The sequence below is a fragment of the Anomaloglossus baeobatrachus genome, chromosome 12 (assembly GCF_048569485.1).
Source record: "Anomaloglossus baeobatrachus isolate aAnoBae1 chromosome 12, aAnoBae1.hap1, whole genome shotgun sequence".
Taxonomy (NCBI): Eukaryota; Metazoa; Chordata; class Amphibia; order Anura; family Aromobatidae; genus Anomaloglossus; species Anomaloglossus baeobatrachus.
In genome coordinates, this window is record NC_134364.1 from 99,809,941 (window position 1) to 99,835,721 (window position 25,781).

The 25,781-nt window shown below is 46.4% G+C and overlaps 1 protein-coding gene across 1 annotated transcript; it reads right to left on the minus strand.

The window, feature by feature from the left end:
* Positions 1-9,247: 9,247 nt before the first annotated feature.
* On the minus strand, positions 9,248-24,097 carry LOC142257608 (CD48 antigen-like). Its single transcript, XM_075329746.1, has 7 exons — positions 24,035-24,097; positions 14,368-14,410; positions 14,212-14,298; positions 13,081-13,392; positions 11,161-11,400; positions 10,702-10,830; positions 9,248-9,366 (listed from the first exon to the last, which is right to left on the minus strand). Exons 1-6 carry the CDS (start codon positions 24,095-24,097, stop codon positions 10,724-10,726), a joined length of 852 nt encoding a protein of 283 aa, XP_075185861.1. The 3' UTR covers positions 9,248-9,366; positions 10,702-10,723.
* Between the last annotated feature and the right edge of the window lie 1,684 nt (positions 24,098-25,781).

Genomic DNA, 25,781 nt, shown 5'->3' on the forward strand with positions numbered 1-25,781 from the left:
GCCAACTTTCCCATGCTCTGCTATACATCTCTCAGCACCCAGCTTTCCCATGCTCTGCTATACATCTCTCAGCACCCAGCTTTCCCATGTTCTGATATACATCTCTCAGCACCCAGCTTTCCCATGTTCTGATATACATCTCTCAGCACCCAGCTTTCTCATGCTCTGATATGGGAAAGCTGGGTGCTGAGGACAAGATAAATATCAGAACATAGGAAAGCTGGGTGCTGATAGAGGGATTTCAGGGTGCTGTGGGTGAGAGCCAAGTGTCAGCGTCATTATCCTGTACCCCGAGTGTCAGTGTCATTATCCCTTACCCCATACCTCCCAACCGTCCCGGATACAGCGGGACTTTCACGCTTTACGTTGTTTGTCCCGTTGCCACGATCGGGACGGCCGGCTCCCGGGCTCCGCCCACCCACTCTCTCTCCGCCTCCCTGCTTTTCCCTCCTACCATCCCAGTAGACGTGGCATAACAGAGAGGAGCGCTGCCTGTGCTGCTGCTGGTACAGTAAAATCTCCCCAGCGCTGATTTCCCTCCCTCCCCCCCCCTCATCCCCGGCCGGAGCCTCTCTGTGCGGTCGGCCGGCCGCCTTTCTGTGCGAGCGCCCCCCGGCCGCCTGTCTGTGCGGGCGCCCCCCCTGCCGCCTGTCTGTGCGGGCGCCCCCCTGCCGCCTGTCTGTGCGGGCGCCCCCCTGCCGCCTGTCTGTGCGGGCGCCCCCCTGCCGCCTGTCTGTGCGGGCGCCCCCCTGCCGCCTGTCTGTGCGGGCGCCCCCCTGCCGCCTGTCTGTGAAGGCGACCGGCCACCTCACTGTGTGGGCGACCGGCCGCCTCACTGTGGCTCCCTGCGTGTCCATGCTGGAGGCCCGCCGGCTGCCTGCGTGTCCATGCTGGAGGCCCGCCGGCTGCCTGCGTGTCCATGCTGGAGGCCCGCCGGCTGCCTGCGTGTCCATGCTGGAGGCCCGCCGGCTGCCTGCGTGTCCATGCTGGAGGCCCGCCGGCTGCCTGCGTGTCCATGCTGGAGGCCCGCCGGCTGCCTGCGTGTCCATGCTGGAGGCCCGCCGGCTGCCTGCGTGTCCATGCTGGAGGCCCGCCGGCTGCCTGCGTGTCCATGCTGGAGGCCCGCCGGCTGCCTGCGTGTCCATGCTGGAGGCCCGCCGGCTGCCTGCGTGTCCATGCTGGAGGCCCGCCGGCTGCCTGCGTGTCCATGCTGGAGGCCCGCCGGCTGCCTGCGTGTCCATGCTGGAGGCCCGCCGGCTGCCTGCGTGTCCATGCTGGAGGCCCGCCGGCTGCCTGCGTGTCCATGCTGGAGGCCCGCCGGCTGCCTGCGTGTCCATGCTGGAGGCCCGCCGGCTGCCTGCGTGTCCATGCTGGAGGCCCGCCGGCTGCCTGCGTGTCCATGCTGGAGGCCCGCCGGCTGCCTGCGTGTCCATGCTGGAGGCCCGCCGGCTGCCTGCGTGTCCATGCTGGAGGCCCGCCGGCTGCCTGCGTGTCCATGCTGGAGGCCCGCCGGCTGCCTGCGTGTCCATGCTGGAGGCCCGCCGGCTGCCTGCGTGTCCATGCTGGAGGCCCGCCGGCTGCCTGCGTGTCCATGCTGGAGGCCCGCCGGCTGCCTGCGTGTCCATGCTGGAGGCCCGCCGGCTGCCTGCGTGTCCATGCTGGAGGCCCGCCGGCTGCCTGCGTGTCCATGCTGGAGGCCCGCCGGCTGCCTGCGTGTCCATGCTGGAGGCCCGCCGGCTGCCTGCGTGTCCATGCTGGAGGCCCGCCGGCTGCCTGCGTGTCCATGCTGGAGGCCCGCCGGCTGCCTGCGTGTCCATGCTGGAGGCCCGCCGGCTGCCTGCGTGTCCATGCTGGAGGCCCGCCGGCTGCCTGCGTGTCCATGCTGGAGGCCCGCCGGCTGCCTGCGTGTCCATGCTGGAGGCCCGCCGGCTGCCTGCGTGTCCATGCTGGAGGCCCGCCGGCTGCCTGCGTGTCCATGCTGGAGGCCCGCCGGCTGCCTGCGTGTCCATGCTGGAGGCCCGCCGGCTGCCTGCGTGTCCATGCTGGAGGCCCGCCGGCTGCCTGCGTGTCCATGCTGGAGGCCCGCCGGCTGCCTGCGTGTCCATGCTGGAGGCCCGCCGGCTGCCTGCGTGTCCATGCTGGAGGCCCGCCGGCTGCCTGCGTGTCCATGCTGGAGGCCCGCCGGCTGCCTGCGTGTCCATGCTGAATGGGTGTGGATGGGGAGTGGATATGGGCGTGACTGTGAAATGGGTGTGGTTAGGGGGCGTGGCCTAAAAATTTGCCGCGGCGAGATGCTCAGGTTATACCAGCTGTGCATATATAATTATATACAGGAGATGCCCAGGTTATACCGGCTGTACATATATAATTATATACAGGAGATGCCCAGGTTATACCAGCTGTAGATATATAATTATATACAGGAGATACCCAGGTTATACCAGCTGTAGATATATAATTATATACAGGAGATGCCCAGGTTATATCAGCTGTACATATATATTTATATACAGGAGATGTCCAGGTTATACCAGCTGTACATATATAATTATATACAGGAGATACCCAGGTTATACCAGCTGTACATATATAATTATATACAGGAGATGTCCAGGTTATACCAGCTGTACATATATAATTATATACAGGAGATGCCCAGGTTATACAGCTGTACATGTATAATTATATACAGGAGATGTCCAGGTTATACCAGCTGTACATATATAATTATATACAGGAGATGGCCAGGTTATACCAGCTGTACATATATAATTATATACAGGAGATGCCCAGGTTGTACCAGCTGTACATATATAATTATATACAGGAGATGCCCAGGTTATACCGGCTGTACATATATAATTATATACAGGAGATGCCCAGGTTATACCGGCTGTACATATATAATTATATACAGGAGATGCTCAGGTTATACCAGCTGTACATATATAATTATATACAGGAGATGTCCAGCTTATTCCAGCTGTACATATATAATTATATACAGGAGATGCCCAGGTTATACAGCTGTACATGTATAATTATATACAGGAGATGTCCAGGTTATACCAGCTGTACATATATAATTATATACAGGAGATGCCCAGGTTGTACCAGCTGTACATATATAATTATATACAGGAGATGCTCAGGTTATACCAGCTGTACATATATAATTATATACAGGAGATGTCCAGGTTATACCAACTGTACATATATAATTATATACAGGAGATGTCCAGGTTATACCAGCTGTACATGTATAATTATATACAGGAGATGCCCAGGTTATACCAGGTGTACATATATAATTATATACAGGAGATGGCCAGGTTATACCAGCTGTACATATATAATTATATACAGGAGATGCCCAGGTTGTGTCGGCTGTACATATACAATTATATACAGGAGATGCCCAGGTTATACCGGCTGTACATATATAATTATATACAGGAGATGCTCAGGTTATACCAGCTGTACATATATAATTATATACAGGAGATGTCCAGGTTATACCAGCTGTACATATATAATTATATACAGGAGATACCCAGGTTATAAAGCTGTACATATATAATTATATACAGGAGATGCCCAGGTTATACAGCTGTACATGTATAATTATATACAGGAGATGTCCAGGTTATACCAGCTGTACATATATAATTATATACAGGAGATGTCCAGGTTATACCAGCTGTACATATATAATTATATACAGGAGATGCTCAGGTTATACCGGCTGTACATATATAATTATATACAGGAGATGCCCAGGTTATACCAGCTGTACATATATAATTATATACAGGAGATGCACAGGTTATACCAGTTGTACATATATAATTATATACAGGAGATGCCCAGGTTATAACAGCTGTACATATATAATTATATACAGGAGATGCCCAGGTTATACCAGCTGTACATATATAATTATATACAGGAGATGCCCAGGTTATACCAGCTGTACATATATAATTATATACAGGAGATGCCCAGGTTATACCAGCTGTACATATATAATTATATACAGGAGATGCCCAGGTTATACCAGCTGTACATATATAATTATATACAGGAGATGCCCAGGTTATACCAGCTGTACATATATAATTATATACAGGAGATGCCCAGGTTATACCAGCTGTACATATATAATTATATACAGGAGATGCCCAGGTTATACCAGCTGTACATATATAATTATATACAGGAGATGCCCAGGTTATACCGGCTGTACATATATAATTATATACAGGAGATGTCCAGGTTATACCGGCTGTACATATATAATTATATACAGGAGATGCCCAGGTTATACCGGCTGTACATATATAATTATATACAGGAGATGTCCAGGTTATACCGGCTGTACATATATAATTATATACAGGAGATGCCCAGGTTATACCAGCTGTACATATATAATTATATACAGGAGATGTCCAGGTTATACCAGCTGTACATATATAATTATATACAGAAGATGCCCAGGTTATACCAGCTGTACATATATAATTATATACAGGAGATGCTCAGGTTATACCAGCTGTACACATATATAATTATATACAGGAGATGCCCAGGTTATACCAGCTGTACATATATAATTATATACAGGAGATACCCAGGTTATACCGGCTGTACATATATAATTATATACAGGAGATACCCAGGTTATACCAGCTGTACATATATAATTATATACAGGAGATGCCCAGGTTATACCAGCTGTACATATATAATTATATACAGGAGATGTCCAGGTTATACCGACTGTACATATATAATTATATACAGGAGATGCCCAGGTTATACCGGCTGTACATATATAATTATATACAGGAGATGTCCAGGTTATACCGGCTGTACATATATAATTATATACAGGAGATGCCCAGGTTATACCAGCTGTACATATATAATTATATACAGGAGATGTCCAGGTTATACCAGCTGTACATATATAATTATATACAGGAGATGCCCAGGTTATACCAGCTGTACATATATAATTATATACAGGAGATACCCAGGTTATACCGGCTGTACATATATAATTATATACAGGAGATACCCAGGTTATACCGGCTGTACATATATAATTATATACAGAAGATACCCAGGTTATACCAGCTGTACATATATAATTATATACAGGAGATGCCCAGGTTATACCAGCTGAACATGTATAATTATATACAGGAGATGTCCAGGTTATACCGACTGTACATATATAATTATATACAGGAGATGCCCAGGTTATACTGGCTGTACATATATAATTATATACAGGAGATGTCCAGGTTATACCGGCTGTACATATATAATTATATACAGGAGATGCTCAGGTTATACCAGCTGTACACATATATAATTATATACAGGAGATGCCCAGGTTATACCAGCTGTACATATATAATTATATACAGGAGATACCCAGGTTATACCGGCTGTACATATATAATTATATACAGGAGATGCCCAGGTTATACCAGCTGTACATATATAATTATATACAGGAGATACCCAGGTTATACCAGCTGTACATATATAATTATATACAGGAGATACCCAGGTTATACCGGCTGTACATATATAATTATATACAGAAGATACCCAGGTTATACCAGCTGTACATATATAATTATATACAGGAGATGCCCAGGTTATACCAGCTGTACATGTATAATTATATACAGGAGATGTCCAGGTTATACCGGCTGTACATATATAATTATATACAGGAGATGCCCAGGTTATACTGGCTGTACATATATAATTATATACAGGAGATGTCCAGGTTATACCGGCTGTACATATATAATTATATACAGGAGATGTCCAGGTTATACCGGCTGTACATATATAATTATATACAGGAGATGTCCAGGTTATACCAGCTGTACATATATAATTATATACAGGAGATACCCAGGTTATACCAGCTGTACATATATAATTATATACAGGAGATGCCCAGGTTATACCAGCTGTACATGTATAATTATATACAGGAGATGCCCAGGTTATACCGGCTGTACATGTATAATTATATACAGGAGATGCCCAGGGTATACCAGCTGTACATATATAATTATATACAGGAGATGTCCAGGTTATACCGGCTGTACATATATAATTATATACAGAAGATACCCAGGTTATACCAGCTGTACATATATAATTATATACAGGAGATACCCGGGTTATACCAGCTGTACATGTATAATTATATACAGGAGATGCCCAGGTTATACTGGCTGTACATATATAATTATATACAGGAGATGCCCAGGTTATACCAGTTGTACATATATACTGCAAGCCTTCTTTTGCTAATAGTCAGACAACAAGGCTTGTCAAAGGGTTGTTGTTTTTTGCAAGTTAACTGTGCCATGAAAAATGGAACCGAGCTGAGAACCATCAAGCGGCTGTGCCTCCCATTAAGCTGTGCCTCCCATTAAGCTGTGCCTCCCATTAAGCTGTGCCGACCATTAAGCTGTGTGCCTCTCGGTGAAAAATAAAGATTCCAGATTGCAACCAAACTGACCTGTGTATTGCTGAGGTCTATCCCTCAGCTGCGGTGGCATCATCTATAACATTTCTCAAGTGTTATGGTGTGCCAAATAGATTTGTTGTGAATCAATTCACTGAACCCAGTGCATCGGCCAAGTCAACAATCTGGCTGTTAGACGAGAGCCTTGAAGACATCTCCCTACCTGAGGGCATCCCCATATCTTCTTTTGCTTAACTAGTTTGGCATGACACTCATGCCGTTGTGCCAGTCCGGCTAGTCAAAAGAAGAGTCGTATCCAGTGGCCACAGATTACTGATGCGTTCAATAATCCGGGTCCTGTGACTCAAGTGGCACCAAGATGAAGATATAAGACGCTAGCTCTTTACATATATAAATTCATAACTTTACCTACCTCGCTCAGAAGCCTCATGTCATGTCATCTCTGGACTGTAAAAGGGATGTGATATTAGAAATTAACCTAATTTTTTAATTCAGGTTCCTGCAATCTTGCAATTTTCACACTGTCCACTAGGGTTATTTAAGTCAATTTAAAAGTTTTATTAAACAACACATAAACTGCAGTTTTGGTAATATACAAAGTCTCTTCCGGAACACACGGTACACAGTCTATTTAACTCATGGTGCAGCCACACAGGTTTGGATATACTTCTCTGCAGAAGTATTCCAGTAGAGGTATCTTAGCCTCCACTCACTGACCCCGGTCAGTGCACACAACCTCTATCTCTGAAGTTCTTTCCGGAGGTATCACAAACCTCCACTCACTGACGCCGGTCAGTGCACACAACCCCAATCTCTGAAGTTCTTTCCGGAGGTATCACAAACCTCCACACATTGACCCCTGTCACAAAATGCAAACCCTTTCTTTTCTTCAGAGGATTTCTTTGAGAAAACAGTTCCAAGCTAATCCTCTCTGTAGCGCCCCTGAACCCCTCAGGGCACTACTAGGTACTGCATCCTGACCAAAATGCAGGGCCTACCCCCAGGGACCTGGAAGACCAGTGCCGGTGCCACCAAAACACATAACATCCCCAGTTTCGCACTCCCCATTAGGGATGACTGACTAGTCCAGGACCCAATGGATGGCCACCTAGAGGTGGAGCCAGTCCAGTCCACTAGAAGGCAGCCCGGTGGGAGGGGACAGACACTCAGTCAGACAGTAGAGTCCAGTAGTGACAGTTGAAGGGGATGGAAGTGTTTCCACACGGGGTCATGTAACAGTGACCGAGGTGGCAAAGGAGAGTGGTTGCCATGGAGGGTACAGCCAGGTACCTCTGGAACCAAAGCACCGACGGGGCACAGGGCCCTAGGTCAGGCGACAGCTTCAGGCAACATGACAAATACCTGCACAGTGAGGGGACCTTCATGGACCTCACTGACCTCACTGACCCAAGAATCTGGGGTCCAGCAGTAAAGATTGAGCGAAAGACCGGAACAGAACACCGACCATACAGGGTTCGCACTGCCCGCCGTACGGACGAGAGACTGCCGACAAACAGTAAGGGACCCACAAACGCTGCAGGCTACGGGATCCCACCATCCAGGGAGAGGTGCCGGAGAAAGAGACTACCAGGTCACCACACCGCCACTGGGACAAAAGAGACCAGGGATCTGAACTAGCCGTCCTCAGGGCCACAGCTCAGCGTCACTGTGAGTAAACAGAAGTTGCACTGCATCCCCATCGTGTGGTCTCCCTTCTTTCTGCGACGGACCTCTACATTCACTCCCTGGGACCCAGCCCTACTTGCGGAGGGCCTACCATCCAGGCTTCCACCATCATCAGCCCCAGAGGTAACAGACTGTGCAGCGGCGGAAGAAGGACGAAACAACCTCAAGAACAAAGTCCCAACCATGAAGAATGGGGGTAAAAACATCATACAAACTTTGGGGTTGCTTTTCTGCTAAGGGGACAGGAGATTGCAGCGTATTGAAGGAAGGATGGATGGGGTCATGTTTCACGAGATTTTGACAACAACCTCCTTCCCTCATTAAGAACACTGAAGATGGGTTGTGACTGGGTCACAATGACCCAAAACAAACCACCAGGGAAACTAAGGAGTTGGTTTTCTGGATTCTGTTTTTGGGATTTGGTCCGGTTTGTCTCAGTTTAAGTGTACCTATGATTAAAATTACAGACCACTCCCTTCTTTGTAGGTGGGAAAACTTTCAAAATTGTCCTTTACTTATTTTACTCACTGTAAGGTCTCTCAAATAAAGCATTGTTTGAATAATATCCTAACAATTTATGCATTCATAAGCAAACTTAGAATTTGTATTATGGCAAGAAAAAAGCAGCTAACAGTCTATTCAGTAGGACTATCAGCTGTGTATCCACCAGACTTCTGCAAAAAAAAGCATGAACTACTTATCCACAGATGACACCTAGGCAGAAGTTCAGCAAGCTTCAGCAACGATACTACATATGACAGCCAAACACTGTGACCTTCTATTGCCAGAAACCACATGACTGTCTGACACCTGTGACAGAATACCACTCGAAGTTTAAAAATCTTGATATAGTCAGATTATATTGCCCAGCCACATGGTAATCCACAAATGTTACTGTTTTGCTGATTTACAGATGATCAATATGTAATATTCTGATGAGTAGTCAACAGGGAATTAATTGGCCGTGGATATTCTTAGTCATTAGATGAACAAAATAACCAAGGCAACAACCATTATAAAAATAAAAGCCTTTATTTGACATTATGAATCAGGTATTAGCATTGCCTTAGGCTCCCTTAACGTAGGTTCTTCAAGGTAATATCTTCTATATAGCAAAGCTAGAAGCCAAGAGTAGACGCAGGGTCCGTGAGGTCCTGAAGTGGAAGAGAAAATATAACTAATCATTAATTTCATAAAATGTCCTTCTATTCATTATGGTTTCTCCATCAATCAACGTGTTGCTCTTTACTACAATAATATGAATCTGTCGGCTTTTATGAAGAATACACCTCTGCCAATCCACCTCACCAGCAAACCTAGACTAAGAAAAATAGAAAGAAAAAATCCTTGGAAAAATATGGCAGAAAAATGAAATAACCACTATGGGCTCCTGTATCAACCTAGGGTAGTAAGGCCCATGGGTACAAAAATACATACTATTGAGGCGGACACTTTGTCGAAGGTTCTCAAATAAGTTCATTTGTCCAAAAACCAAAGCTGTGTATGAATTTAAAAGAGATTTTATAGAAATATTCTCCATACTCTTAATCTCTCATAAACATCTATGAGGGCATAGGAACATCATCGGGAATACTGTCCTCTCAAGACCACCCATCTGAATGTCCACTATGTGCTAGAACATTTTCCATCTTCTGGCCTTCACTTGGATAGCCAAAAGTAAGGTAGAACACAAAACTCATACTTCCAAAAAATTACCAGCCCTCTTCTACTTTTGGACATGTATGATTTTCTACCCTAAATATCTCTTTGGATTAAGCGGTCCATAGCCAGGAGATAACAAGAACTGAGAGGGGACAATTATGACTGTTTATCCCGAATTCAGTCTATGAATAGGTTATATTGTTCAATTACCGGATGAATAAATCTATCTAATTTGTTTAGACTTTGTGAAAATTAGTGGACACTATAGAATACAAAGTTTGGGGGATTCAGTTCGGTCAAATAGAGAAAAAGGGAGGCCCTTCTGCCATCATTTTGCTGAATTCATGTGGCCTGGGAAGGGGATAAAAAAATACATCACATTCACCTTACCCATCAAGTCTCCATGCCACCACAGCTCCCTTCTTCCCGCAACGAACATTATCTCCAGTCTCCACTCCTTGCCGCCACTTCTTGCACCAACTAGGCCTTGATCCACACCATATCTGGGGGGTAACGTGACCTTACAGGGGATATATGTCATAATATGGCAAAGAGAAGATCAGAGTCGGAGCTGGTGCCTTAGGGAGCCAGCAGAAGACAGGGAGTTGTGGTGGCATGAACATTGTAGAGATAAGGTGTGGATGAGGGGTTTTAAGCCCTTCCTGACCCATACATTTTTATGATTTGAGGTGGGGAAACCTCAAAGGATAATAAAACGTAACACATCATGATATGACAAAGATCTGATGCAAGGTCAACTTATGTCTACTGGAGAGGACTCGCACATCACACTTCAGGTTTATAAAAAGTCTAAATTGATTTCTTACCTGAGTTTTGAATCTTTTTTTCTCATTCACAAAGCACCACTTTATGACCTCCCATAATCATCACAACTATGAAAATCCAGATGGAATGTGATTCTGCCCGATTAGCCAGGATATTGGCCCTTTCTGCAACTAAACATCAGGAGTTTATTAAAAATCTAGCCTTCAAATCTGATAAGGCAAGTAAACATGGCAAGACAACCTTTAACTTGAAGAGCATCTCTGAAAGCCTCTTCTTGTGAACCTTTAGATGTTTCTTATGGTCTACTGGACGTGAATTTTGGTTCCGTCTCCTTCCCTTTCTTGGTTTGTTTAAATCGTACTTGCTATCTTTACCCAAAGATATTGGAAGCTCTTAAACTCGAGAGCTTCCAAGATCTTTGGGTAAAGATGAATTCGCCCCATTGAATGAAACAAGCATGGTATGCTCCAAAATCCCAATGAAGGGCATAATATAATTACCTTTCTGACATAAAATCCATGGCTCGATTGATCTGGATATTTTGTTTGCAGGGTTCTCAGCAACACAGGTGTAGGTGATATTTGGCTGAATATCGTTCAACTTCAGGGTAGGATTTTTGATAACTTCGCTTGTATTGCTCCAGAAGATTGTCACATCTGAGTAGTTCACACTGCAGGTCACAGCACAGGACTCACTTGCACTAACAGTTTTAATTTCTATGTCCATGTTCAATAATTTTGCTGCAAAAGATAAAAGGTTCACCGAATCAGAAGTACTTATTTATTTCCTATTTATCAGTATTTTCTTTTCCCTACATTTTCTCCTTCATTCCTCATAGCACTGTCATCTTCTCTACCTCACTACTATTCATTCCTTATTAAACTTACTTCCCTCCTCACTTTTCCCTATCTTTCCTACTTACTTTTCTCCTTCCTTCCCTTCTCCCTCTCTAACTTTCCTTCCTTAGTAAACTTCTATCCTCCATTCCTTTGTCCCTGATTACCCTTTATTCCTTTTTACCTCACTACCTTTCCTTTCTTTCTTCCTCTCTTACTGCCTATCCTTACTTCCATTCTCCCTCTCTACTTTTTGTTCTTTACTTCACTTTTTCCTTCCCTCATTCTTTACTTTCTCCCTCTATAGCCTTCCTTCCTTACTAACCTTACTTCCCTCTGTGCTTCCTTTCCTTCTCTATCCCCTTCCTTCCATACTTCCCTCCTTCCGTCCCATGTTTTTCTCTACCCTTCCTTCCTTACTTCCCTCATTCCTTTCTTCCTCCCTACCCTTCCTTCCAATCTCCCTCTCTACACTACCTTCCTTACTAACCTTCCTTCTATCCTTCCTTCCTTCTCCCTTATTACTCAGTATTCCTTTTTACCTCAATACCTTTCCTTTCTTTCTCCCTCTCTACTCTTCCTTTCCCTTTTCCTTTCTTTCTTCCCTCATTCTTTCCTTTTTCCCTCTCCCCCTTCATTCCATTCTTCCCTCATTCCTTCCCATGTCTTTCTCTGCTCTTCCTTCCTTACTTCCCTCATTACTTTCTCCCTCTACCCTTCCTTGCAATCTCCCGCTCTCCCCTTACTGACCTTACTGCTCCCTTATTACCCTTTATTCCTTTTTACCTCAATACCTTTCCTTTCGTTCTCCCTCTCTACTCTTACTTCTTTCCTTTCTCCTTCCTTACTTCCCACATTCTTTCCTTTCTCCCTCTCAATCCTTCCTTCCTTACTAAACTTAGTTCCCTCCTCCCTTCCTTTTTCCCTCTCTCCCCTTTTCCTTCCCATCTCTTTCTCTACCCTTCTTCTCTAATTCCTTTCTCCCGCTCTACCGTTCTTTCCCATCTCCCTCTCTACACTTCCTTTCTTACTAACTTTACTACTATCCATCTTTCCTTCTCCCTAATTATCCTTTATTGCTTTTAACCTCAATACCTTTACTTTATTTCTCCCCCTCTACCCTTCCTTACCCCCTAACCTTACTTCCTTTCACCCTCTCTACTCTTCCTTCTTTACTTCCCTCCCTCCTTCGCATTTCCCTTTTCTCTAACCATCCACCCTTACTTCCCTTCTTCCTTCCCACCTTCCTCTCTACCATTCCTTACTTCCTCCACTCATTCTTTCCTTTCTCCTTCTCTACTCTTCCTTCCTTTACTGCACGTCTTTACGTACATACATTCAAAACTCCTTCCTTCTCCCTTCCATTCCAAAGTAGATTGTAGCCCCCTATCCTCCCAAATTACAGCATAAGGCCAAATTCACCTGTACATAAAACACAAATTATGCACAGATTGGAATTCCCAGCCCGACATGTGGGTCTCCTAAGGACAGAACAGACACCGGTGAAGCTGCCGGTGAACCCACATCCTTTCAGCCACCTCACCCTCCCTCCAGCTCTTTGTCTTTTTTTGCTTTTTAACTTACAGTATACTTTGACATCAAAGTGCTGGAGACAAAAAATATTCTTCTCCTTGATCACAGTTGCAGAATATTCTCCTTGGTCCTCCTTATGTACATCATTTATCTTCAAGGATCCTTGGTCTGTACCTTGCAACCGTTCAATCAACTTGCGATTCTTAACATTGCATTCTTTACCCGGTTTGGTGGTGACGATATGAAATCCACCCAATATCCAAGAGATTTCCTTCACTTCTGTCTCATTTATTGTTAAAGTTATATTTTCTCCTTCGGTTGCAGAAATTTTAACTAAGCCAGAGCAGACATCACGGCATAGTGCTGCGAACAAGACATTTTCAAGATCAGTTAGTGACTAATGGGTTGAGACAGAGTAGCACAAAAGCATGTTTTAATTTCAAAACTTATTAGATAGCGTCTCATGTCTCAGGATTTGCCAAGCTAAGAGAAAGAGTGAAGAAGGGCTCCTCACGATAAAGGCCACCAAGCACCTCATCACAATAAAGGCCACCAAGCACCTCATCACGATAAAGGCCACCAAGCACCTCATCACAATAAAAGCCACCAAGCACCTCATCACGATAAAGACCATCAAGCACCTCATCACGATAAAGACCACCAAACACCTCATCATGATAAAGACCATCAAGCACCTCATCACGATAAAGACCACCAAGAAGCTGATCACGATAAAGACCATCAAGCAACTCATCATGATAAAGGCCACCAAGCACCTCATCACGATAAATGCCACCAAGCACCTCATCATGATAAAGCCACCAAGCATCTCATCACGATAAAGGTCACCAAGCACCTCATCACGATAAAGGCCACCAAGCACCTCATCATGATAAAGCCACCAAGCATCTCATCACGATAAAGGTCACCAAGCACCTCATCACGATAAAGGCCACCAAGCAACTCATCATGATAAAGACCATCAAGCACCTCATCACGATAAAGGCCACTAAGGAAGAAGTCATGAAAAAGGCCACCAAGCACCTCTGTCCCAATGGAAAACCCAATATCATAAAACTTCGTACAGTCATAATACTAGCCCTTGCTATGTCAAAACACCAAAAAGTTAGTTCTAGTTAGAAACCTACATACGTGTACCATACATAAGTAAAGATTACTTACTGTGTCGAATATACAGAATGGTGATAAAGGCTGTACAGAGAACTCGCAGACATCTCATCTTCGCAGAAAGTGGTGGAAAATAATAATCTAAAAGAGTTGTAAATCATGCTGATGCTAAATATATAGAAAGTAAATTAAAGGTGTGAAAACTCTTACCTCCCCCACTTCTCCCTTCCATTTCCTCTACATACATCATTTCCTTCAACAGAAAATTAAAAAAAAAAGTGTTCAAAAAGCTCAAAAAATAATTTGAGATCATTTCAGTTTATTCTTGTTTTATTTCCGTTTGCTCCCCTGATGATTCCATTTATTGATTTTTTAAATCTGCCATATGGTTCCAGAGATGTGTTTTTATTTTGCTCGAATATTTATTATCTTTATATAAGAGGCGTGACTCACATAATAATTACTAAAGACACGCCCAGGAGGATCCTGTGAGCTGCTGCCCATTGGTAAAGTCCATAAAAATTAGCACTTACTAGTGATGTACGGACTCGGACTGTAAAAGTCCAGATCCGTGCGTGTTCACAAGTCCCCGTGCACCGACTTCGTGCGCGGAGTTGTCAGGAAACTCCGGGTACCGATCCAGATTTGGCAACTTGAGTAATTAATTTAAAAAAATAAAAGGGAAAAAAAATAGGGAAAGGCAGGTGCATTATACTTTCCAGTCTTTGCGCAGCTGTAACACTACTTCCAGGGCCACTATAGATATATAATTATATGCAGGAGATACCCTGTACATATGACCAGCTTCCTCCGCCTACTGGCAGTCATGGTGTCTCTGATTGGCTGCAGTCAGACCGTATGGTCCCCCCAGCACTGATAAAGCATACGGCTACAGGCTGCAGCCACCAGCCATGTGCTTATCTTAACTGGGTATCAAAATAAGAGGTACCGCATGCGACTTTTTTTTAATAAATCTTTTTTTAAAAAAAAAATCTTGCGGTTCACCCTAATAAAGCCGACAGATGGTTATTTGGTCTACCCCAGCCTAAAAATAGCGGCCTGCAACCACCCAGAATTGTTGCATGCATTAGTTGTGACAATCCTAGAACTTTACCCAGCTCATCCCAATTGCCCTGGTGCTGTTCCTGGATTGTAGGGCAACTAAGGGGTACTTTGCACGCTGCGACATTGCTAGCCGATTATAGCGATGCCGAGCGCGATAGTACCCGCCCCCGTCGCACATGCGATATCTTGTGATAGCTGCCGTAGCGAACATTATCGCTACGGCAGCTTCACATGCACTTACCTGCCCTGCGACGTCGCTCTGGCCCGCCTCCTTCCTAAGGGGGCGGGTCATGCGGCATCACACGGCAGGCGGCCAATAGAAGCGGAGGGGCGGAGATGAGCGGGACGTAAACATCCCGCCCACCTCCTTCCTTCCACATAGCCGGTAGAGGCAGGTAAGGAGATGTTCCTCGCTCCTGCGGCTTCACACACAACGACGAGGAACAACATCGTATCTCCTTTTGGTGCGACATTATGAAAATGACCGACGCTACACAGATCACCGATTTTCAACGCTTTTGCGATCGTTTATCGGCGCATCTAGGCTTTAGACGTTGCAACATCGTTACAGGCGCCGGATGTGTTTCACTTTCAATTTGACCCCGACGATATCGCAGTAGCGATGTCGTAGCGTGCAAAGTACCCCTAAGGGTACTGTCCCTGGGTTGTATGGCTAAGGCTGCTGTTCCTGGGGTGTAGAGATAAGCGCAATGTCCCTGGGTTGTAGTGCAATTAAGGGCACTGTCGCTGGGTAGTAGGGCTAAGAGTGCTTTTCTTAGCTAATAGTGCTAAGACAGCTGTCATTGTGTATTAGGGCTAAATAGTGCTGTCCTTGAGTAGTAAGGCTAAAGGTGCTGTCTCTGGGCTGTAGGGCTAAGGGCACTGTCTCTAGGGTGTAAGGCTAAAGGCACTGTACGGCTATGTGCGCACAGTGCATTTTTCGCGGCGTTTTTGCGCGTTTTTCGGGTGCGTTTTTGGCCTCAAAACTGCAGGACTTTGCTTCCCCAGCAAAGTCTATGAGTTTTCATTTTTGCTGTCCGCACACATCTGTTTTTTTTCAGCTGCGTTTTTGTGGTGCCACAAAAACGCAGCATGTCAATTATTCCCGCGTTTTTCACTGCGCTTTTCATCAATTGAGTTCAATGGGATGTTGAAAGACGCAATGAGAAACGCAAATAGCTGCGTTTTGGTGCGTTTCTAAGACCAAAAACGCAGCTATAAACGCAGGAGGTGGGTAGTAAAGTGACGTGTACAGGAAGAGGATTCCTTCTGTCAGTATATACAGAAGCGTGAATCCTCCCGGTACCGTCACCGCCGCTTCCACCTCCCGTCCTGTGCATGTATGCTGCCGTGCGGCGCCATGTCTGGGCGGGAGGTGGAAGCGGCTGCGAAAACAAAAGTGAACAGTAGAAAAAAAAAAAAAAGTTATACTCACCTGTCTGCAGACTCCCGGTGCCATGCCCGCTCCCATCTCCTCTCACGGTATCGCCGCTCCGGCTGTGTGCAGACGGCCGGGAAACCTCCGATGGATGCAGGACCTGGCGATTGATCACCTGATTTTTTTTTTTATTTTTTTTTTTAAAACCATTTCAGGTTTAAGTTGATGGTCCACCATCATCCGATTCACCCATAAAGGGAGACAAGAGATGGACACCACTTAAATTACCACTTATTTTTTTTTTTTCTACTGATGCATCAGCTGATTGTATAATCGGCTTTTATACAATCAGCTGCTGTGTGATGTGATTCAGGCACTTGATCCTGACACATCATCTGATCGCTTTGCCTTCCAGCAAACCGATCAGATGATATTGGATCCGGATTGGACGGCGCGGGACCCTGACCCAGGATTACTGCGGACGGGGGTTCTTTATTTCAATAAAGATGGAGTCACTAATTGTGTTGTGTTTTATTTCTAATAAAAATATTTTTCTGTGTGTTATGTTTTTTTTTTATCTTTACTAGAAATTCATGGTGGCCATGTCTAATATTGGCGTGACACCATGAATTTCGGGCTTAGGGCCAGCTATACAGCTAGCCCTAACCCCATTATTACCTGGCGAGCCACCCGGCATCAGGGCAGCTGGAGGAGTTGGATACAGCGCCAGAAGATGGCGCTTCTATGAAAGCGCCATTTTCTGGGGTGGCTGCGGGACTGCAATTCACAGCGGGGGTGCCCAGAAAGCATGGGCACCCTGCACTGTGGATTCCAATCCCCAGCTGCCTAGTTGTACCCGGCTGGACTCAAAAATTGGGCGAAGCTCACGTCATTTTTTTAAAAATTTTTTTAAATTATTTCATGAAATTCATGAAATAATTTAAAAAAAAGGGCTTCCCTATATTTTTGGTTCCCAGCCGGGTACAAATAGGCAGCTGGGGGTTGGGGGCAGCCCGTACCTGCCTGCTGTACCCGGCTAGCATACAAAAATATGGCGAAGCCCACGTCATTTTTTTTGTTTGGGGGGGCAAAGAAATCCTGCATACAGTCCTGGAAGGAGGATGCTGAGCCTTGTAGTTCGACAGCTGCTGTCTGCTCTCCTGTATACACTATTGGATGGAGGATGCTGAGCCTTGTAGGTCTGCTCCCCCTGACTCTCCCTCAAGCATACAGTCCTGGATGGAGCATGCTGAGCCTTGTAGTTCTGCAGCTGCTGTTTGCTCTCCTGCATACACTATTGGATGGAGTATGCTGAGCCTTGTAGTTCTGCAGCTGTCTGCTCTTCTGCATACACTAGTGGAGAATGAAGAACACATTGAAGAAGGAAATGACATCAGACCTTTTTTTTTTGTTCACTGATAAAAAAACGCATAAGGACGCAGTGAGCAAAAACGCAGCAAAAAAACGCACCAAATCGCGGCAAAACGCGTGCGTTTTTTGCCGCGTTTTTTCGACGCAGGTGCGTTTTTGTGCGTTTTTAGCGGCCAAAAACGCAGCGTCAAAAAAACGCAGTGTGCGCACATAGCCTACCTGGGTAGTAGAGATTAGGACGCTGCACCTGAATTGTGAGGCTAAGGCTGCTGTCCTTGGGTTGTAGGGCTAAAGACACATCCCTGGGTGTAAAGTAATTCAAATATTAAAGATGGCATCTGCTCCCTGTGCTTATTACACCCCTTTTTATAAGTACCCGCTGGCTGCATCCCCTTGATTTTACAGATGGCACACGCTACTTGTGTTGGCACTGCCCCCTCTACTAAACACTGGGTGCCTCAGCTCAGATTCCAAGATGGCTCCAGATCCCTTTTGCTGGCTCTGCTCCTCTGCTAAGCTCTGGCTATGTCAATATAAAACACATCCAGTACATAGTAGAGGAGGTAGCGCCAGTACAGGTCGAAGGTGACACCTTGGATTTTGAGTATCCACCCTGTTCTTTAAAAGAACCTCACTGGCACGGGACACAGAAGGACCAGCTCCGTACGGGGAAGTGCAATGCCGATCCTTCTGTGTCTTGACCACATGGGCCACATAAAATAATGTGGCGGCATGGATTGGGTCCACGGGCCTAAAGTTGGAGACCCCTGCTCTACACCTATTTACGCCCCTTTAGGCCTCACATAGACTTCACGGCCACTATACAGAGAACATTAAGTCTTACATTGTATTTCCCCATAATAATTTTACAACTATAAATAAGCAAAGAAAAACAACCATTTCCTAAACCAATGTGTGATGTTCAGGTCTATTCTGGCTTCCATGACCTGGTGCAGACAGCACAAATATGGCCTTGCACAGGTGGCGCAATGGCACCACTTCAGGAGGCCAGATACAGAACTACCATTGTTCATGGTTTTTTTTACAGTTATGTGTCGCGGGCAGAGGAGGGGATGCTGCGCTCTCCCACTGCTCGGGTCCGGCCGCTGCTGCTGCCGCTGCTCGGTGGTGGCTCGAGCGGTGGGCTGGATCCCGGGGACTCGAGCGGCGCTCCTCGTGACTCGCCCACCCCAGGGCTGTGGGACACCCGGTGCCGGGCCGGACTAGTCCGGAGGTAGTCAGTGGTGGCTGGGCCCGGCTCCGTGGCCCTGGTGGGTGTCAGTAGAATATGTGGCTTGAATTAAAGTTTGTGTTCGTGACGCCACCTGTGGTCTGCGGCTATTAAGCCGGGCCGGTCTTGGTGTCGCTGCTGTGGTGTGGATGGGCGCCGCTCCGGCGGCAAAATCTTGGCGGGCCGCACCTGGCGTGGCTGCGGCCCGGATCGGCGTTGCCGTGCTGGGCGTCTCTGCAGGGACCGCGGGAATGGCAGTGGGGGTTGGGGCACTCGCGCCGGCAGGGGCAGCATGGGATTCACCCAGATCTAGGCCGGAGATGCTCTGCAGCAGGATCGGCATCGCTGGTGTGGACTCTGGATGGACGTGGGCATCACCCCCACGCAGGCCTCGCTGCACAGACTTCTGCAGACTCCTCATGGCCAGCACCATCTCCTTCCCCCACACGGCTGTCTCCCGTCCGCTCTGCTTCTTCATCCCGTCAGCCATCCTTCCGACCTCAGCCTCCAGCTCAGCGGCGGTCACAGGCCTGATCCAGGTAAGCTCCCCCTGGCCTCCGCTTACAGGAGCCATTTTCTCTCTCTGCTGGTCTGGCATTTAGACTCTTTCTGCCAGCCGGCTAGCTTTTCTAGTCGCCATATCTTCTTCTTCCGCCTTCCATGGCGGGCACCGCTTCGCGCTCTTTTCTTGGACAAGGGGGCGGGGCTTCTCTTCGCGCCCTTTCTTCTGACACGCCCCCCTTCTTCCCGCGCTCAGTGGCTTCAATGGCGGCAGTTTCTCACAGTAAAACACAGGCTATTTCACGATTCTTCAGGCGCACAGTACCCGGTGTGACCGGGCACGAAATCCTGTTCGTGACGCCAAAGTTGACTCGCCCACCCCAAGGCTGTGGGACACCCGGTGCCGGGCCGGACTAGTCCGGAGGTAGTCAGTGGTGGCTGGGCCCGGCTCCGTGGCCCTGGTGGGTGTCAGTAGAATATGTGGCTTGAATTAAAGTTTGTGTTCGTGACGCCACCTGTGGTCTGCGGCTATTAAGCCGCCGCTGCTGTGTGAGGCCTCCGGGGTGATGATATAGCAGCAATGGTGGTACTGCTCCCCACAGGTGGAGCAATGCCCCGGGGCACAGTTGGTGCTTGTGAGTGTCTATGCAGAGTAATAACAGAGGCAACTTCAAGGGTACAGTTTCAAGTTCTTTACTCACAATTCTTGTCACAGTCCTGCAGGGACCCTTGGACTGCTGGGACCACTGTCAGGGACCTCCGCCGTTTCTGGGTGATTCTGAGAGTAAAAGCCGGTACCCTTCTCTTAAGTGTCTCTGCCTTCAGCTGTCTTCCTTAGCCTTGCCTTGGTAGGTTGAACCTGGCTTGGCCTCCACTACAGCCTCCAGGCTGGGGGGTCACCTGTCGGCTGATTATCCCTTTTCTAGAAGCTCTGCTGTGGGCTGTGGCCCGGGGAGTTTACAACATTCCCTGGGCCTCGGTTTTTACTGTTTGGAGATGATTTTGCACTCCTCCGGTTTCTAGGGACCGTCCCCTGTTGCAGCTTGATTCCTCCACCGATGTTCTTGTGGAACAGGCCACCGCAGCTCTACAGCTACCCGTGGCCCTGGGACCCCTTCTGTTCTCTGCTTGGTGTCACCTGGACCCTCTGAGTCCCAGGATCTTCACCAGGAAGCGTCTCTTTCTTTCCTTTCAGCTCCTGTCTGACTTGGAGCTTTCTTTCCTTTCTCTTCTCCTCCTTGCCTGCCTCCAGCAGGCCTCCTCCTCCTTCCCCACTCTCTCTTCACTGACTAAAACTAGACCTTCCTCTCTTTGACTGCTCTCAGATGGCTCCTCCCACCTCCCCAGTTGCCCTGTTCTACCCTATAGGAGCAGGGATGGGTCTTACGACCCCTCCCAGCATGCAGCATGGGAGGGTTTTCTGCCACTTTCCCTGGTCCCAGTGTGTTCCTAGCAATGGGTGCAGTATGGATTTACCAGGGGACCGGAGTTCACTCCCTTCCTCTCCCAGAATGGGGCATCACACCGCTGGATGGGGTGCAATGACCTGTGGCGACGGAAGCCTCAGGGGCGCCACACTCGCTCGTGAGTGAAAAGGGTGGGGATTGATTGTGGGGGATTTCAGATTGTTTGTGACGCCACCCATGGTTGTGCTGAGATTGGTGACACCACCGCTGCTCTGGACGGGGGATCCCGGGAGCGATGACAGGGAACAGCCTGGATGTTAGTTCTCCCCTCCGTGGGTAGGGGGTTGGTTGTCCCGGGGCCCGGTGATGGAGTAGGGATGGATGGCAGGCGGGTTAAAGGGCCTGGTGAGGTGCAGGGTCGCGGGGGCAGCGCTGTGCCGTATGGCACGGTGGTACTCACTCAGCCAATGATGTACACAGAGTCTCCGGTAAAACAAACGGCTGGATGAACGGGTCCCACAGACGGCTGCGGTGTTTCTCCTCCCAGCAGGTTGATGGTGACTGCCTTTCCCTGCACCTGTGTAACGTGTACGGTTCCAATGGGTTCCCACCGGTAACCCGCTCCCCAGCTTGGATGGGTGCTGAAGGAGCCCCTTTTGCCCACAGGCTCTGGCCCTGGGAACTTTAGCCTTGGCGGTGACTGTGTTTCCCTTTCTCGGTTGGACGGTTGCCTTCTGTCGGGACTTGGCTGCTGGGAAACCCAGGAGGTTCCCTTCGCTAACGGATTTGGCAAATTCACAGCGACTCCTAGCCTTGCCGGGGTCCGTAAGCCCCTGCCGGATGGTGCTGGCTTCTCTTTGCGTACCGGTCCGGTACCGCCGGGCCACCGTCCGTCCACGGTCCTTACGGTTAGCTCCAATAGGCCACTCCTGCAGACGGTCACCACCGTCTGCCAACCTTGCCGATCCGTCCGGGCCACACACCCGGACCACTTTCTGTCTGCTTAACTGCCACTTCACTCCTCTCTCAACTCTACTCAAAACACATCTCCCCACTCTTCCCGCCTCCAGGACTGTGAACTCCTCGGTGGGCGGGGCCAACAACCTGGCCCACCCCCTGGTGTGGACATCAGCCCCTGGAGGAAGGCAACAAGGGTTTTTGTCTGACTTTGGTGTGCCTGACCGGGAGTATGGGGTGTGTTGATGTAGTGCTCGTGACGTCCTGGCTTGTCCATGGCGCTACATTTGTCCAACTTTGAACTTTATTATTCATCATTTATCATACTCCATAGCTGCAGTCACTATTCTGCTGGTGCAGTCACTGTGTACATACATTACATTACTGATCCTGAGTTACATCCTGTATTATACTCCAGAGCTGCACTCACTATTCTGCTAGTGCAGTCACTGTGTACATACATTACATTACTGATCCTGTACTGATCATGAGTTATATCCTGTATTATACTCCAGAGCTGAAGTCACTATTCTGCTGGTGCAGTCACTGTGTACATACATTACATTACTGATCCTGAGTTACATCCTGTATTATACTCCAGAGCTGCACTCACTATTCTGCTGGTGCAGTCACTGTGTGCATACATTACATTACTGATCCTGAATTACCTCCTGTATTATACTCCAGAGCTGCACTCGCTATTCTGCTGGTGCAGTCACTGTGTACATACATTACATTACTGATCCTGAGTTACATCCTGTATTATACTCCAGAGCTGCACTCACTATTCTGCTAGTGCAGTCACTGTGTACATACATTACATTACTGATCCTGAGTTACATCCTGTATTATACCCCAGAGCTGCACTCACTATTCTGCTGGTGCAATCACTGTGTACATACATTACATTACTGATCCTGAGTTACATCCTGTATTATACCCCAGAGCTGCACTCACTATTCTGCTAGTGCAGTAACTGTGTACATACATTACATTACTGATCCTGAGTTACATCCTGTATTATACTCCAGAGCTGCACTCCCCATTCTGCTGGTGCAGTCACTGTGTACATACATTACATTACTGATCCTGAGTTACCTCCTGTATTATACTCCAGAGCTGCACTCACTATTCTGCTGGTGCAGTCACTGTGTACATACATTACTGATCCTGAGTTACATCCTGTATTATACTCCAGAGCTGCACTCACTATTCTGCTGGTGCAGTCACTGTGTACATACATTACTGATCCTGAGTTACATCCTGTATTATACTCCAGAGCTGCACTCACTATTCTGCTGGTGCAGTCACTGTGTACATACATTACATTACTTATCCTGTACTGATCCTGAGTTACATCCTGTATTATACTCCAGAGCTGCACTCACTATTCTGCTGGTGCAGTCACTGTGTACATACATTACATTACTTATCCTGTACTGATCCTGAGTTACATGCTGTATTATACTCCAGAGCTGCACTCACTATTCTGCTGGTGCAGTCACTGTGTACATACATTACTGATCCTGAGTTACCTCCTGCATTATACTCCAGAGCTGCACTCACTATTCTGCTGCTGCAGTCACTGTATACATACATTACATTACTGATCCTGAGTTACATTCCTTATTATACTCCAGAGCTGCACTCACTATTCTGCTGGTGCAGTCACTGTGTACATACATTACATTACCTATCCTGTACTGATCCTGAGTTACATCCTGTATTATACTCCAGAGCTGCACTCACTATTCTGCTGGTGCAGTCACTGTGTACATACATTACATTACCTATCCTGTACTGATCCTGAGTTACCTCCTGTATTATACTCCAGAGCTGCACTCACCATTCTGCTGGTGGTGTCAGTTGCTGTACTCATTGTACACGGTTGCTCTACATTACCGATCAGGCTCTAGTTTTCCAATAAATGAAGTCCATGTGGAAATGAGTGGATTCCTGTAGACTCACTTGGTAAATTCTTGTAACAATTCCAGAGCAGCGCTCATGAGATCTCTGCAGACCTAAAGCCATTGTTCCTCTCCATTTTCCTCTGCAGCTGTTTTGGTTTGTGAGTAACAGAAAATACAGCAGTGTCTTATCTCATCTGTATATAGACATATAAAAGAAATGCTCAAAGCGATGGAAAGTGAGAGGTGCGCGGCTGTTTCCTATCATACGTCTCAAAATGTATTGAATACTTTACACCTAGAGTTTTATATATATATATATATATATATATATATATATATATATATATATATATATAATATATATAAAAATATATAGTGGCTGCGGACCAGTATATGATTAATAAGGGATTGTATTTTGCCATAGGACAATTTGGACCACAGTGTAGGGCAATTTTTATTAAGCGAGCAGATTGTGGCGGATTTTTTTTTTATCCAGGGACAAAAATATTGGCATGCTTTTTTTTTCTAAAGGTATACAGGGCACATTAATAGAGTATATTGTATTCAGAGGCACAATGAAGACAGTTTATTTACTTAAAGGGTTATTCTCATTTTTTAAAACCCCTGAATGCAAAATGCCCTCCTTAAAGGGTCATTTCCCATCTTCACAGATATATATAATTGGATAGTCCTTGTAAAAACAAGCACTTTTGCAATTTACTGCTTTTTAAAATTTGCAGCCATTCTTGAGATATTAACACTTTTGTTTTGTTTACAACTGGTTGCCATGGAGACCGACCACCACTGCTACACAGCAGAACATAACTAGTGCTTACAGGCTGGTTTCTATTCAGCTTATAAGCATTATTTTTAAGCTGGTGCAGATTGCTGTAGCACTGTTACCTCTTAATCCCATGAAGATCAGCGCTGTGGTTTAAAAGCTTGACAGCAGCGGTGGTCGGTTTCCCAGACAACGAGCTGTAAACAAAAGAAAAGTGTTAATATCTCATGAACGGCTGCAAATTTTAACAAGCAGTAAATTGCAAAAGTGCTTGTTTTTTCGAGCCCTATCTGTCAAAGTACACTCATAAAAGTGGAAATTATCCTCTAAGAGGCAAATTGTGGGGCATTTTAGATTCAGGGTTGTAATGAGACACTAGATTTTGTTTATCAATGGTAGGGGACATCACAAAGCTATTTTTTGTCAGGGGTACAAAGAGGGCAATCACCTGAGATCTGAATCCTAATTGTCGGCCCCCCAACAATATCCCAACGATAGGTCATCAATATTAAAACAGTGGACCACCCAGTTAACCCCTTCACAATGCGGCCAATTTCCATTTTTTCTTTTCATATTTCCTCCTTCTTCTTCCTAGTGCCATGCATTTTTATTTTTTTGTCCACATAGACAAATGAAGGCTTTTTCTTTGTCGTTACGTTAAGGTATTTTATATTTTGATAGGTAGTACAGTGAAATTGTGAAAAAAAACCACAAAATTCTGACATGGTTCTCTGCGAATTTATTTTTACGGCGTGCACTATGTGTCAAAAATGACCATGCAATATGATTCTCCTCATCAGTACGATTACGGCGATACCAAACATGTCCAGTTATTTTATTATTATAGTGGTGGGAAAAAATTAATAAATCTGATTTAAAAAAAAAAAATAATAATAAATAAAAAATAAAAAAAAATAAAAAAATGAAAAAATGGGTTGTGGCGCCATTTTTCAAGATTCTCATCAGTATGATTATGCTGATACCAAACATGTCCAGTTATTTCATTATTATAGTGGTGGGGGAA